The 16,131-nt window shown below is 45.9% G+C and overlaps 1 protein-coding gene across 1 annotated transcript in view; it reads right to left on the reverse strand.

Moving 5' to 3' along the window:
* LOC132888460 (uncharacterized) overlaps positions 1-16,131 on the reverse strand; it is a 180,585-nt gene that overhangs the window by 13,897 nt on the left and 150,557 nt on the right. Inside the window, exons 27-28 of the mRNA XM_060924506.1 lie at positions 6,672-6,842; positions 2,878-3,048 (exon numbers count right to left, since the gene is read on the reverse strand). Coding sequence (XP_060780489.1) covers positions 2,878-3,048; positions 6,672-6,842 — 342 coding nt within the window. The remainder of the gene's footprint in view (positions 1-2,877; positions 3,049-6,671; positions 6,843-16,131) is intronic.

The raw sequence follows: 16,131 nt of genomic DNA on the forward strand, positions 1-16,131 counted from the left end.
GGCCCGGATGAGATCCCGTTCTGGATCTGGAAAGACTTTTCGGAAATATTTACACCTGTTATTTCTAAAGTTTGGGACTTATCACTGTCAACGTACGAATGGCCTGAGTCCTGGAAGAGAGCTAACATCAACCCGCTACCCAAGTTGGATATCCCGAAGGAGGACAAAGATTACAGAGGCATTAATGTAACACCTGTTATTGCGAGGGCCTTTGAAAAGGTTGTGTTTGAGAACTTCGCCAGGAAAACGGTCAAAGCTAGCCTTATGGCCCTTTTCCACTACCCTTTTTCAGCTCACTTCAGCCCGACACGGCTTGCGTTTCGACTATCCAAAAACAGCACGACTCAGCTCGCTTCAGCCCTGCTTAGCCCCCAAAACTCGCACAGTTTTGGAGTGGGGCTGAAGCGAGCCAAACCGAGCTGAGTGAGGCTAGGGGCGTGAGGAGACACTCCCCTGTGCACTGATTGGTGAGGAGGAGTGTCCTCACACGCCCCGCGAGCACGCTGGGATCTGTAAACACCGTAAACCCGGAAGAAGGAGAATTATGAATTACGAGAATTATGAAGCCTTATGCACCTCGCCTCATCTATACGCTCTTGCCAGTATCTGTTGGCGTTGTCGGTGACAACAAGCCACAGCACCAAGACCAGCAACACTAACGACTCCATGTCCTCCATGTTTATTGTTTACTATCCGGGTCGTGAGACTACCGCTTAAAAGATCACTGATGTCACTGTTTGCGCCGCCTAACGACATCACGTGACGTTCACCCACTTTCGCTAACTCCACCCAATGTGTCCACCCACTTCCAGCCAGCATGGTTCAGTGCGGTTGTAGTCGAAATGCAACTCCAACAGCCCCACTCAGCTCGACTCAGCCCGACTCAGCATGGCACGGCTCAGCCGCGTTTGTAGTGGAAAAGCGGCATTAGCCCCTCTCAGTTCGCATACAGACAAGGAGGTAACTGTACCAATGCGCTGATCACCGTCCAGCATCAGGTGTGTAAATACCTGGATGACATTGACTGCAGAGCCGTTAGAGGTTTTACAATGGACTTCAGCGAGGCCTTTGACTGTTAAGCATAATCTTTTGTCAAACAAACTCAAACAGTAAGCGCTTAGCCCATACATAATCAATTGGTACCACAGTTTTCTTTTTGGTAGGCAACAAAGAATCTTCTCTAGTAAATCACAGTTGCAATTGGAAGTCTGTAAACAAAGGGACGACTCAGGGCAGTGTCAGCGGACCGCACCTTTTTAACATTTTCCTTAATGATCTTGACATACGTTATAATGGTAATCCTATACTTTTCAAAAACGCAGTTGATTCTACTATATTGTCTCCCGTTTATAACAAAGCAGATCCTTCTATAAATTTAGTCAAATTGTTTCTTAGATGGTCTAATGAGAATCAGACGTCATGTAACACTAGTAAACGTAAGGAACTAATAGTGCGGAAGAAATGTAATAATTATGTATATCAGCCTGTTAGTGATATCCCACAATGCAGTAGCTTACCTTTATTAGGAGTTACGTTACAGAGTGATTTTAAATTTACATTACACACAAAGACTAAATTGACTAAGGCGAACAAATGTCTGCATGTATTAAGAACGCTTAGAAAGGAACAGTGTACTCAATTAGAAATTGATTATTTTTATCCCTTGTTTTGCCTTGTTTTACATATGCCTTACCTGTTTATGGTGCGTATGAATCTAGTCTTAATGTAGTTCAAAATTTTCTAGATAGATGTCATAAGCGCCGCTTCATATCGTAGCCTATCTGTATTAAAACTTTTTTAGCAAATCAAGATTGTAAAATAGACAAGAAAGCACTGTCGACTGATAATCATCCGCTTAAGCCTCATCTCCCCGTCAAAAAAAAAGCAAATATAATCTCCGTGGAGCAAGATATGTAATGCCTAATGTAAATACTGATCGTTTTAAAAATACCTTTGTAAATAGGCTACTTTTTAAACATTTAGCTTAACTTAGTATACGTACAAGTTTTTTTTTCTTTTTTCTTATATGCTTATGTACCTTAGGATATGCATTTTTATCCTTTGACAATAAAGACGAAAAGAAAAAAAAAACACTAGCAGGCGCCCTTGTTCTGCATTATTATAAAACTTAGTGTGTTTCATCACTCAGCACATACATACATACATGCACATAGAGAAAAGCGAATTTCTGCCGTAGCTCGACTGAAATCGAAGTTCTAAATGCCATGGAAACACCTTAGCTCGGCTGAAATCGAACCGAACTGGATTTCTCGTAATTGAGCTACGCGACCTAGATTATGCGATTGTAGCCGAGCTACTTAGTGCATGTAAACCCTATCGAGCTACGGAGTCGAGCTGCTTACTTCAGCACTGCCCCTTCCGGAAGTGACGAGACCACAAGCGGGAAACACAACAGCCTCGGTCGGCATGACACTTCACCTTAGCCGCCACTTTATTAGGAACACCTGTGTCTGGGCATGTACGCACCCATTTCCAATTAGTTGGTAAGTTATTAGCATGTTAGCAGGCTAACAGTTAAAATGTTCACCATTACAGATCAACTTCAACTTAGTGGCCATTTTATTAGGAACACTTCTGTTCGTACATACAAACACTTCTTGTGAACACGGAACTGATAACTTTGTTTATACTCTTGAATAGCTCTTCTTCATGACGACAACCGGAAGCGTACCAACACGATGGGGCGTGTAGCGCCACCTGTGGCTCGGGTGCACAATGCACCTCACACAATAGCTCGATTTCCTTGTGTGCATGTAGGATTGGATTTCTCTGGCACCCCTGCTGGGACCCTTAGCTCGATTACCGACAGCAGCTCGATTTGGATGTGCATGTAAACGCACTGACTGAGTTACTCACCGCAGTGTCTCCAGTTTACACTCGTGTTTCTTCAGTAGATCACAGAGCTTCTCCACTCCTGAGTCTCCCAGTTCACACTCACTCAGATCCAGCTCTCTGATGTGTGATGGATTTGTACAGAGAGCTGAAGCCAAAGCAGTGCCGGATTTCTCACTGACGCTGCTCCACAGTCTGCAGAAAGGAAATAGCATAAAGTGTTATCTCATGTACAATAAGGGAGTATTGTTCAATGGTTACATTGACCCCAGAACACACACACTTATTGAAGCTGCATGCTGCTTTTGTTCACTTATTTGGACCTTATGCCAATCATCCGTCCATTATCTGTAACTACTTATCCTGTGCAGGGTTGCGGGTAGGCTGGAGCCTATCCCAGCTGACTACGGGCGAAAGGCGGGGTTCACCCTGGATAAGTCACCAGATCATCGCGGGGCTGACACACAGAGACACACAACCATTCACACTCACATTCACACCTACGGTCAATTTAGAGCCACCAGTTAACCTAACCTGCATGTCTTTGGACTGTGGGGGAAACCGGAGCACCCGGAGGAAACCCACTGATGCCCCTTTTCCACCAAAGCAGTTCCAGGGCTGGTTCGGGGCCAGTGCTTAGTTTGGAACTGGGTTTTCTGTTTCCACTGACAAAGAACTGGCTCTGGGGCCAGAAAAACCGGTTCCAGGCTAGCGCCAACTCTCTGCTGGGCCAGAGGAAAGAACCGCTTATGTCAGCGGGGGGGTGGAGTTGTTAAGACCACCAACAACACAAGACCGCGAAAGGTCACTATTTTTAAGCGACGAGAAGCAGCAGCTGTACAAACGCGAAGTCATCCATTATTGTTGTTGTTGCTGCTGCTGCTTCTTCTTCTCCGTGTTGTTGTTGCTTCGATGTTTGCGCCAAGGTTTATGCAAACGCAGCGACGTAACTGACGTATACAGCGACGTAATGACATGGCTCCCCTTAGCACCCCGAGCTATGGAAAAGCAAACTGGTTCTCAGCTGGCTCGCAAGTTGAACGAGTTGTGAACCAGCACCAGCACTGGCCCCGAACCAGCCCTGGAACTGATTTGGTGGAAAAGGGGTAACAGACATGGGGAGAACAAGCAAACTCCACACAGAAAGGCCACATCAACCACAGGGCTCGAACCCAGAACCTTCTTGCTGTGAGGCGACAGTGCTAACCACTACACCAGGGGTTCTCAACTTTTTCTACTTTAAGGCCCACCTATTCATATTTGTAATGAGTCAGGGCCCATTAAAAAAAGATCCCCAATTATTTTGGCTCATCTATTCTCTTAGAATCTAATAATCTACTGTAAAGTGTATTAATGGAACACAACATCACTCCCTGTTACAGCTGGGAGCTCAGGAATTCAATAAATGCAGTAAAAACAAACTGTTTCTGTCAGGTACGCGAGAGAGGCGGATGTACGTGCAGAAGTGTTCAGTTTAATACAGTGCAATATATACACAAAGTGCAGAAAACACACACAAAGGCAAACAGTCCAAAACGGCAGGCAAGATCAGAAACATGAAAACAGGTAAAGGGTCGGTCGAGGCGCAAACAGTACATCAAAGGCACAACGAGACCGAGAACAAGGCACAAGAATCAAGAAACCAGGAAAACAAGAACACGGGAAGAAAGGCTCGGTAATGCGTATGTAATGTAGTGTAATACTTCGCGATGCTACTGCATCAGTGCAGTCCTTAAATAGCCAAACAGAGAGTTCGCTAATTGAGTTCAGGTGCGTCTTGTTCATGGCGCGCGTGCTGGAGCTCACTCGGTGCTCACACAGCCCGAGGCGTGCCTTCAGGTGCACACGCCACAGCGCACAGGACTGACAGTTTTTAATTGTAGGTTTTGTATTTAAAACTGTATGGATGTGCCAGAAGCCAAACCCATGCATGCAGCTCATTCTCAGCCCAAAGGGATTAATGATCCAAAAGTGGAGTCTGGTCCATTAACACAAGAACTCATTGCCATGTTTGTGTTCAGCAAACAAGCACGTTATTAAAACCAAGAAGTGGATATAGAACCCACTCAATGGGATTAGATCATTACACGCTAACAAAGAAGGATTTTTCCTAGGAGTTGGAAAATTATCCATCCATTGAGTTCCCCAACATCTCAAATTACCTGCTGCTGCAGACATCGTTCTACACGGATACACAGATGAAAACCTGGAAGATCCTGGAGGAGAACAACTTTTTATATGTGGCTGGGTTAAAGATCTGGGGATCAGGACACTACATGATAGACGGCGGTAGACGGATCTAAGTGCAGGAAGAGTGTTTATTAGCAGGCGTGATATTTAAGTCAAGTCAAGTTTATTTTTATAGCGCTTTTAACAAACAGACATTGTTGCAAAGCAGCTTCACAGAAAATTAAAGACTTTAAACATGAGCTAATTTTATCCCGAATCTATCCCCAATGATCAAGCCTGTGGCGACGGTGGTGAGGAAAAACTCAGATGACATGAGGAAGAAACCTTGAGAGGAACCGGACTCAACAGGGAACCCATCCTCATCTGGGTGATCACAGAAAGCATGATTATAAATAACTCACTTCTATAACTGTGTCCTATAGAGTCACAAAGTACAACTGTGGAACCTGGAACTTCATTATAGTTTAAACAGGAAGTCTGTGTTGTTGAAGTTATAAACTGTTCATTGATGGAAACTTGAGTGCAAAACTGTTCATGACATCTGCAGCCATAAAGTTAGCAAGTCAACTGAAGTCCTCAGATATAAATGCATTACTGTAAGAGTCCAGAGCGTCTTCCAAGTGTTGTGTTTTTTTTTTAAAGCAAAACAGAAAGGGTATTTAAACAGCGTTATAAACATGGCTAGAAACAAATTGGACAGTGATGATGACAATACTTCGCAAAGCCTCTGTGAAAACAGCTTCAGTATCTGTGCGTGCTGATTGCACTCAAATCAGCGTCAGGTGTTCCCCATAACGACTGGGTCCCAATCACGCGCACAACGCGCTCCGTGAGTGCACGCGGCCGCTCGAGCTGCACCAGGCTTAAGTGCACAAAGGCGTGACAGTCAAGTGTTCACCGACTGTGTGACCACAACTTTTAGCTCGCGTGTATGTCGCCATCAAAATGCTTCATTTTCATCAATAACCCGTCGCAAAGCACCGCGAGCTGTAGTGTGACCGTAGCTTAATGAGGTGGATGTGACGTCAGATTCAACCCACCAATTGTACCCTAAAGATTAAAAATTAGCTTCAACTTGAAAAAAATTCACAGAACACTAGATGGTGCTTCGCGGCTCACTAATGCGCTGCAGCCCGGTGGTTGAGAAACACTGCACTCCACCACCGTGCCGCGCCTTATGCCAATCACTAGACTGATAATTCAGTGTATTTTTGTGAGCTGCTGTGACTTTTCTTATTTGTAAGATAGAAGTGTAAAGGATGGAATGATGAAGTAAATGTAAATAAAATGTAAATATTATTTTGGGTAATATTAGCCTCTTTTAAAACTGTTAAAAATAGCGACAGTTTTTAAACTAAGTTTTCACCGTCTGTTCAGTATTAGTGCTGACAGATGTTTACAGCTGTTTACTAGTGCTGAGCCAGTGTGTGTTACTGTCAGAAAACTTGTGTTGAATTACAGGATGGTTTTCTTTAATGTACCGTCCATTGCAGGGCTCCATGCACACACACTTTTACACACTCATTCACACCTAAAGGGCAGTTTATCTTCACCAGTCCCCCCACTAGCAGGCACCCTTGTTCTGCATTATTATAAAACTTAGTGTGTTTCATCACTGAGTTACTCACCGCAGTGTCTCCAGTTTACACTCGTGTTTCTTCAGTAGATCACAGAGCTTCTCCACTCCTGAGTCTCCCAGTTCACACCAACTCAGATCCAGCTCTCTGATGTGTGATGGATTTGTACAGAGAGCTGAAGCCAAAGCAGTGCCGGATTTCTCACTGAAAATGTAACTCAGTCTGCAGAGGGAGACAGAGAAAAGATATTTAGTCCTTTATTAGAGTGAACTCAACACTGTTACAGTATTAAGGTCAATAACTAATCTGGAAAGTGCTGAAGCCAAAGCAGTGCAGGATTTCTCACTGACGCTGTTCCTCAGTCTGCAGAAAGGAAATAGCATAAAGTGTTCTCATGTACAATAAGGGAGTATTGTTCAATGGTTACATTGACCCCAGAACACACACACACACTTCTTGAAGCTGCATTTGTTCACTTATTTGGACCTCATGCCAATCATCCGTCCACTATCTGTAGTCGCTTATCCTGTGCAGGATCGCGGGCGGGCTGGAGCCTATCCCAGCTGACTATGGGTGAGAGGCGGGGTTCACCCTGGATAAGTCGCCAGATCATCGCAGGACTGACACACAGAGACAAACATTCACACCTACGGTCAATTTAGAGTCACCAGTTAACCTAACCTGCATGTCTTTGGACTGTGGGGGAAACCGGAGCACCCGGAGGAAACCCACGCGGACACGTGGAGAACATGCAAACTCCACACAGAAAGGCCCTCGCCGGCCACGGGGCTCGAACCCGGACCTTCTTGCTGTGAGGCAACAGTGCTAACCACTACACCAGGGGTTCTCAACCTTTTCTACTTTAAGGCCCACCTATTCATATTTGTAACGAGTCGGGGCCCATTAAAAAGATCCCCAATTATTTTGGCTCATCTATTCTCTTAGAATCTAATAATCTACTGTAAAGTGTATTAATGGAACACAACATCACTCCCTGTTACAGCTGGGAGCTCAGGAATTCAATAAATGCAGTAAAAACAAACTGTTTTTGTCAGGTACGCGAGAGAGGCGGATGTACGTGCAGAAGTGTTCAGTTTAATACAGTGCAATATATACACAAAATGCAGAAAACACACACAAAGGTAAACAGTCCAAAACGGCAGGCAAGATCAGAAACATGAAAACAGGTAAAGGGTCGGTCGAGGCGCAAACAGTACATCAAAGCCACAACGAGACCGAGAACAAGGCACAAGAATCAAGAAACCAGGAAAACAAGAACACGGGAAGAAAGGCTCGGTAATGCGTACTTAATGTAGTGTAATACTTCGCGATGCTACTGCATCAGTGCAGTCCTTAAATAGCCAAACAGAGAGTTCGTAATTGAGTTCAGGTGCGTCTTGTTCATGGCACGCGTGCTGGAGCTCACTCGGTGCTCGCGCAGCCCGAGGCATGCCTTCAGGTGCACGCGCCACAGCGCACAGGACTGACAGTTTTTAATTGTAGGTTTTGTATTTAAAACTGTATGGATGTGCCAGAAGCCAAACCCATGCATGCAGCTCATTCTCAGCCCAAAGGGATTAATGATCCAAAAGTGGAGTCTGGTCCATTAACACAAGAACTCATTGCCATGTTTGTGTTCAGCAAACAAGCAAGTTATTAAAACCAAGAAATGGATATAGAACCCACTCAATGGGATTAGATCCTTACACGCTAACAATGAAGGATTTTTCCTAGGAGTTGGAAAAATTATCCATCCGTTGAGTTCCCCGACATCTCAGACTACCTGCTGCTGCAGACATCGTCCTATACGGACAAACAGATGAAAACCTGGAAGATCCTGGAGGAGAACAACTTTTTATATGTGGCTGGGTTAAAGATCTGGGGATCAGGACACTACACGATAGACGGCGGTAGACGGATCTAAGTGCAGGAAGAGTGTTTATTAGCAGGCGTGATATTTAAGTCAAGTCAAGTTTATTTTTATAGCGCTTTTAACAAACAGACATTGTCGCAAAGCAGCTTCACAGAAAATTAAAGACTTTAAAAATGAGCTAATTTTATCCCGAATCTATCCCCAATGATCAAGCCTGTGGCGACGGTGGTGAGGAAAAACTCAGATGACATGAGGAAGAAACCTTGAGAGGAACCGGACTCAACAGGGAACCCATCCTCATCTGGGTGATAACAGAAAGCATGATTATAAATAACTCACTTCTATAACTGTGTCCTATAGAGTCACAAAGTATAACTGTGGAACCTGGAACTTCATTATAGTTTAAACAGGAAGTCTGTGTTGTTGAAGTTATAAACTGTTCATTGACGGAAACTTGAGTGCAAAACTGTTCATGACATCTGCAGCCATAAAGTTAGCAAGTCAACTGAAGTCCTCAGATATAAATGCATTACTGTAAGAGTCCAGCGCGTCTTCCAAGTGTTTTTTTTTCTTTGTTTTTTAAGCAAAACAGGGTATTTAAACAGCGTTATAAACATGGCTAGAAACAAATTGGACAGTGATGATGACAATACTTCGCAAAGCCTCTGTGAAAACAGCTTCCGTATCTGTGCGTGCTGATTGCACTCAAATCAGCGTCAGGTGTTCCCCATAACGACTGGGTCCCAATCACGCGCACAACGCGCTCCGTGAGTGCACGCGGCCGCTCGAGCTGCACCAGGCTTAAGTGCACAAAGGCGTGACAGTCAAGTGTTCACCGACTGTGTGACCACAACTTTTAGCTCGCGTGTATGTCGCCATCAAAATGCCTCATTTTCATCAATAACCCGTCGCAAAGCACCGCGAGCTGTAGTGAGACTGTAGCTTAATGAGGTGGATGTGACGTCAGATTCAACCCACCAATTGTACCCTAAAGATTAAAAATTAGCTTCAACTTGAAAAAAAATTCACAGCCCACTAGATGTCGCTTCGCGGCCCACTAATGCGCTGCAGCCCAGTGGTTGAGAAACACTGCACTACACCACCGTGCCGCGCCTGATGCCAATCACTAGACTGATAATTCAGTGTATTTTTGTGAGCTGCTGTGACTTTTCTTATTTGTAAGATAGAAGTGTAAAGGATGGAATGATGAAGTAAATGTAAATAAAATGTAAATATTATTTTGGGTAATATTAGCCTCTTTTAAAACTGTTAAAAATAGCGACAGTTTTTAAACTAAGTTTTCACCGTCTGTTCAGTATTAGTGCTGACAGATGTTTACAGCTGTTTACTAGTGCTGAGCCAGTGTGTGTTACTGTCAGAAAACTTGTGTTGAATTACAGGATGGTTTTCTTTAATGTACCGTCCATTGCAGGGCTCCATGCACACACACTTTTACACACTCATTCACACCTAAAGGGCAGTTTATCTTCACCAGTCCCCCCACTAGCAGGCGCCCTTGTTCTGCATTATTATAAAACTTAGTGTGTTTCATCACTGAGTTACTCACCGCAGTGTCTCCAGTTTACACTCGTGTTTCTTCAGTAGATCACAGAGCTTCTCCACTCCTGAGTCTCCCAGTTTACACCCACTCAGATCCAGCTCTCTGATGTGTGATGGATTTGTACAGAGAGCTGAAGCCAAAGCAGTGCAGGATTTCTCACTGACGCTGTTCCTCAGTCTGCAGAAAGGAAACGGCATTTAGTCCATCAGGACAGAAAAAAAGAAAAGAGACCCGAGTTGAAAATTGTTCATAAATTTTAAAAATTCTGAATTCCTTTTATCCAAGTGTTCTCATGTACACTAAGGGAGTATTGTTCAGTGATTACATTGACCCCAGAACACACACACACACTAATTGTGCTGCCTTTTGTGAACTTATTTGGACCTTATGCCTGTTACATGACAATAAGACCCTCTTCAAAAGTTTTATTGACACGTTTTAATGGCAACCTCCATCTTCCTCCCCTCGAACGACCACATCCACTTCCGCTCCTTTCACAATACGAGTTTCACCTTTGTCATTCAGTGTAAGGAAACATATGTGAACATGTACAGCTTTAGCAAATTAAATACAACTTCTTCTTCTGGCTGCTCCTGATTAGGGGTCGCCACAGCGGATCTTTCGTCTCCATTGCTCCCTGTCTTCCGCATCCTTCTCTACCACACCTGCCACTTTCATGTCCTCGCTTTGGCCTTCCTCGTTTTCATTTGCCTGGCAGCTCCATCCTCAACATTCTCCTTCCCACATGCTCTGCATCTCTTCTCAGGATGTGCCCATACCATCTCCGTCTCATCTCTCTTAGCTCAATTCCCAAGCTCTCCACATGTGCTGTCCCTCTGATGTGCTCGTTCCTTATCCTGTCCAACCTCCCATCGCAAACCTTAACATCCTCAACTCCGCCACGTCCAACTTTGCCTCCTGTCTCTTCGTTAAGGGTATGGTCTCCAATCCATACATCACAGCTGGTCTCACTACTGTCTTATACATCTTACCTTTCACTTTTGCTGGGACTTTCCGATCACAAATGACTCCCGAAATCCTTCTCCAACTGCTCCACCCTGCCTGCACTCTCTTTCTCACCTCACTATCGCAGCCCTCATTTTCCTGCACAGTTGACCCCAGGTACTTGAATTCACCAACTTTCTTTACGTCTGCTCCTTGCATCCTCACTACACTCTCATCCCCATTCTCACTGAGGCACATGTATTCTGTTTTGCTCCTGCTCACTTTCATTCCTCTTCGTTCCAATGCATACCTCCATTTCTCTAAACCCAACTCAACCTCCTTTCTACTTTCACCACATATCACAATATCATCCGCAAACATCATGTTCCATGGTGACTCTTGCCTCACTTCGTCCGTCAAGCTATCCATCACTCTGGCAAACAAGAAAGGACTCAAAGCAGATCCTTGATGGAGTCCCACCTGCACCTTGAACCATTCAGTCGTTCCAACTGCACACCTCACTGCTGTTTCACTGTTCTCATACATGTCTTGCACCACTCTGATATACTTCTCATTCACTCCACACGTTCTCATACAATACCATAACTCATCTCTCGGCACTCTATCGTATGCCTTCTCCAGGTCTACAAACACACAATGTAGCTTTCTCTGGCCTTCCCTGTACTTCTCCATTCACATTCTTAAAGCCAATATTGCATCTGGCGTGCTCTTCCTTGGCATAAACCCGTACTGCTGTTCACAGATTGCTACCTTTCTTCTCAATCTCGCCTCCAATACCCTTTCCCATAGCTTCATGGTGTGGCTCATCAATTTTATCCCTCTAACAAGTATCAAGTCAACTTTATTGTCAAATATGCTATACATGCTCGACATACAGCACAGATGAAATATCAGTCCTCTCTGACCCACGGTGCAAATTGGCAATGCAATAAATAAAAATAGAATAACTGAAAAAAACCAAACAATATAAACAGTATAAACACTCTAGATAGGAACTAGACATACTAAACACTCAAACAATATAAACAGTATAAATAAACAGTATAAACACTAGATAAGAACAAGACAGACTAAACACTCAAACAGACAATATAAACAGTATAAACACTCTAGATATTAACTAGACTAAACACTCACACACACACACACACACACACACACACACACACACACACACACACAAATTGGTACAAATAACCAAAAACAGTCAAGGGCACTTGAGGTACAGCAGGTAAACATGAAACATGAAATAAGCAGAATAAACAAACTAGCAGCCGTTAAGGTGAGGTAGTGCGGAATAGTGCAAATGAGCGAGGTAAAGTGAGATGTGCGGTCCCTGAGTTCAGTGTGTTAATGAACGATGAGATGTATATATGCGTGTGTGTGTTGGGGGGGGGGGGGGGGGAACTGTGAGGATGACATGTCAGATGCTGAAGGGGGGGCAGGGGGGTGTGCGGGCAGAATCTGTGGCAGGGGGCAGAGGGGGGAGGAGGGGCAGAACAGGGAGGGAGTTGAGCCTCCTGACCGCCTGGTGAAAGAAACTGTTCTTGAGCCTGCTGGTTTTGGCCCGGAGACTCCGCAGTCTCCTCCCTGATGGCAGCAGGCTGAAGAGGCTGTGAGATGGGTGGGTGGGGTCACCTGCAATCCTGATGGCTTTGCGGGTGAGGCGGGAGTTATAAATATCCATTAGAGAAGGGAGAGAGACACCAATGATCTTCTCAGCTGCTCTCACGATGCGCTGCAGAGTCTTGCAGCAGGACACGGTGCAGGCGCCGTACCACACGGTGATGCAGCTGGTCAGGATGTTCTCGATGGTGCCTCTGTAGAATGTGTGCATGATGGGGGCCGGGACTCTTGCTCTCCTCAGTTTGCGGAGGAAGTACAGACGCTGTTGGGCTTTTTTGGCCAGTGATGCGGTGTTGTTGCTCCAGGACAGGTCTTCAGAGATGTGCACACCCAGAAACTTGGTGCTGCTCACCCTCTCCACTGCAGCACCGTCGATAGATAGTGGAGCATGCTGGGTGTGCTCTCTCCTGAAGTCCACAACAATCTCCTTCGTCTTCTCCACGTTCAGACGAAGATTGTTGTCCTTGCACCACATGGCCAAGCGGCTCACCTCACTCCTGTAGATTGCCTCATCGCCACTGCTGATGAGACCCACCACAGTCGTGTCATCCGCAAACTTAATGAAGATATTTGAGCTGGATGTTGGTGTGCAGTCGTGGGTCAGCAAAGTGAAGAGGAGGGGGCTCAGCACACATCCTTGGGGGGCCCCCATGTTTAGTGTGATGGTGCTGGAGGAGTTGCTGCCGACCCGTACAGTCTGTGGTCTCCCTGTCAGGAAGTCCAGCAGCCAGTTGCACAGGGAGGTGTTGAGTCCCAGCTGATCCAGTTTGTGAATGAGCTGCTGAGGAATGATTGTGTTGAATGCTGAGCTAAAAAGTCTATGAACAGCATTCTGACATACGAGTCTTTTGTCTCTAGGTGGGTGAGGGCTGAGTGGAGGGCAGTGGAGATGGAGTCATCGGTCGAACGGTTGGATTGATATGCAAACTGGAAAGGATCCAGGGCGGGGGGGGAAGGCAGACTTGATATGCCTCATGACTAGCCGCTCGAAGCACTTCATGAGGATGGGAGTGAGTGCGACAGGGCGGTAGTCATTGAAGCAGGAGGGAGACTGCTTCTTCGGGACCGGGATGATGGTGGTGGCTTTGAGGCACGTGGGGACAACAGCCTGGCTCAACGAGATGTTGAAGATGTCTGTAAAGACATCTGTGAGCTCCTCGGCACAGTCTCTCAGGACACGACCAGGAATGTTATCAGGACCCAGAGCTTTTCGTGCATTTGTCGTCCTGAGAGCTCTCCTCACGCTGTCTGGGGACAGCGTCAACACCTAGTCGCCGGGAGGTGGTGGGGTCTTCTGTGCCATGGTGCTGTTGTCTGCCTCAAAGCGAGCGAAGAAGTCGTTCAACTGATTCAGCAGAGACGTGGAGTTGTCACAGGTCTGTGGCGAGGGCTTGTAGTCTGTGATGGTCTGAATCCCCCGCCACAGGTTCCTGGTGTCTCTGCTGTCGTTGAAATGGTCAGCAATGTGCCTGGAATACTGTCTCTTGGCCACCCTGATGCCTCGTGACAGATTGGCCCTAGCTGTCCTCAGGCCCACCTCGTCCCCAGCTCTGAAGGCGGCGTTCCGAGCCCACAGGAGCCTATAGACTTCCCCTGTCAGCCATGGCTTCTGATTGGCCCGAATGGAGACAGTTCTGGTGACCGTAACGTCATTCATGCACTTCCTCATGTAGGCAGTGACTGTCTCCGTGTATTCTTGGAGATCTGTGGTGTTGTTGTAGGTGGCCGCCTGTCTGAACATGCTCCAGTCAGTGGTGGAAAAACAGTCCTGGAGTGCCTCTGAGGACCCCTCTGGCCACACACGTATCTGCTTTTTAGCTGGTTTGGTGACTTTAACCAGCGGCCTGTATGCTTGCATTAGCATAACAGTGGAGTGATCTGAGGCCCCAAGGTGGGGGAGGAGTAGGGCTTTGTAGGTGTCTTTATGCATGGTGTAAACATTGTCCAGAATATTGTTTCCACGTGTGGGAAAGTTGATATGTCCATAGAGTTTTGGAAATACGCTTTTGGGGTTTGCATGGTTGAAATCCCCAGCCAGGATGAGGAAAGCATCTGGGTGGGCTGTCTGCTGCTCACTGATGTGCTGATAGAGTTCATTCAGTGCTTCACTCCTGTTGTTATGGAGCACTTGCATGTGACGTCACAGCCGATCCAGATTGTGACAGACGCCATCTTGTCGGTCAAACGCCATATTTCCGCCTTCTACTTCTACCTTTTCTTCTGGAAAACCCTACTATATACAATTCTACTACAACGGCTGCGGCTACAAGCTCTCCCTACCTGTGCACGTTTTTTTATGTTTTTTGTGTTGTTCGTCTGTATCGGACTTCAACATCCACTACAACCGTATGGACTTACTGGACATTGGTTTCTAGCAGAAAATGACGGTTTGTAGCGATTTCCATCGCATGCACAACATTCCGGACGAGATAGCGAGACCAGCGGGGTCTCCGTGGATTGTTATCGGAAGCAAAGCGAAGGAGGCGGCGTCGGGAGCGGAAGCAAAAGCGAGGCTGCAGAGCCGGCCTGTTGACTAAGCTCAGAAAACAACCACTCAAATCTCCACTACTAAGCCTCTCTCTCTCCAACGCCAGATCCATGGTAAACAAGACGGACGATTTGGAATTACAGCTGGAATTACCTTATTATATTCTCGGCTGGTCAGTGCTATACTCAATACTTAAGTGACTTACCCGTCCAATGAGGATTGTTATTTTCTTGTTTACAAGATGCCACACCTGAGTCGCTGACAAATCCTGAATTTCTGTAAAGATAACTGTCCAGAGATTTATAAGCACGCAGTGCTTCACCACTAAACAGCGAGGGAAAGTTAATGAGGTAATTATACACGTCTGGGTATTCCGCTGGCAGTTCAAAATCCACTGACACGGTCGTGAAAACTACGTCCAGTAAGCCATAAGGGTCACTAATCTGTAGATCGTTTATTTTAGACATATATCTAGTTATCTGTTCATTAGAAAAATGAGCCGTGTAGTCCGTCGGTTGAAATTGATCCATTCTGTACACGAGTGCAGCAATATTCAGCTGTGTTTTTTACCGACAAGATGGCGGCTGTGTACTTTCCGGTCACGTGACTGCAAGATCTCTATTGGAGCCGGGAGGGATGTATAATGCTACCAGCAGTATGGCTGTAAATTCCCTCGGCAGATAGAATGGCCGGCACTTAATAATCAAACTCCAGCAGTGAGCAGTGTTTGCAGACTACAACAGCATCACGGCACCAGGCATCACTGATGTAAACACAGAGTCCTCCACCACGAGTCTTCCCCCCCCTCGATTCGCGCTCTGTCTGACCGGTAGCATGTTAGCCGGGCTCGCTGAATGGCACAGTCCGGGACGCTGTCGTTAAGCCATGTTTCCACAAACACAAGGACACAACACCCACTCACAGACTTAAAAGATGAGCGGAGCAGGCGGACATAATCCAGCTTGTTGTCCAGCGAGCGTACGTTGGCCAGAGTGAT

This window comes from Neoarius graeffei, chromosome 6 (assembly GCF_027579695.1).
Source record: "Neoarius graeffei isolate fNeoGra1 chromosome 6, fNeoGra1.pri, whole genome shotgun sequence".
NCBI lineage: Eukaryota > Metazoa > Chordata > Actinopteri > Siluriformes > Ariidae > Neoarius > Neoarius graeffei.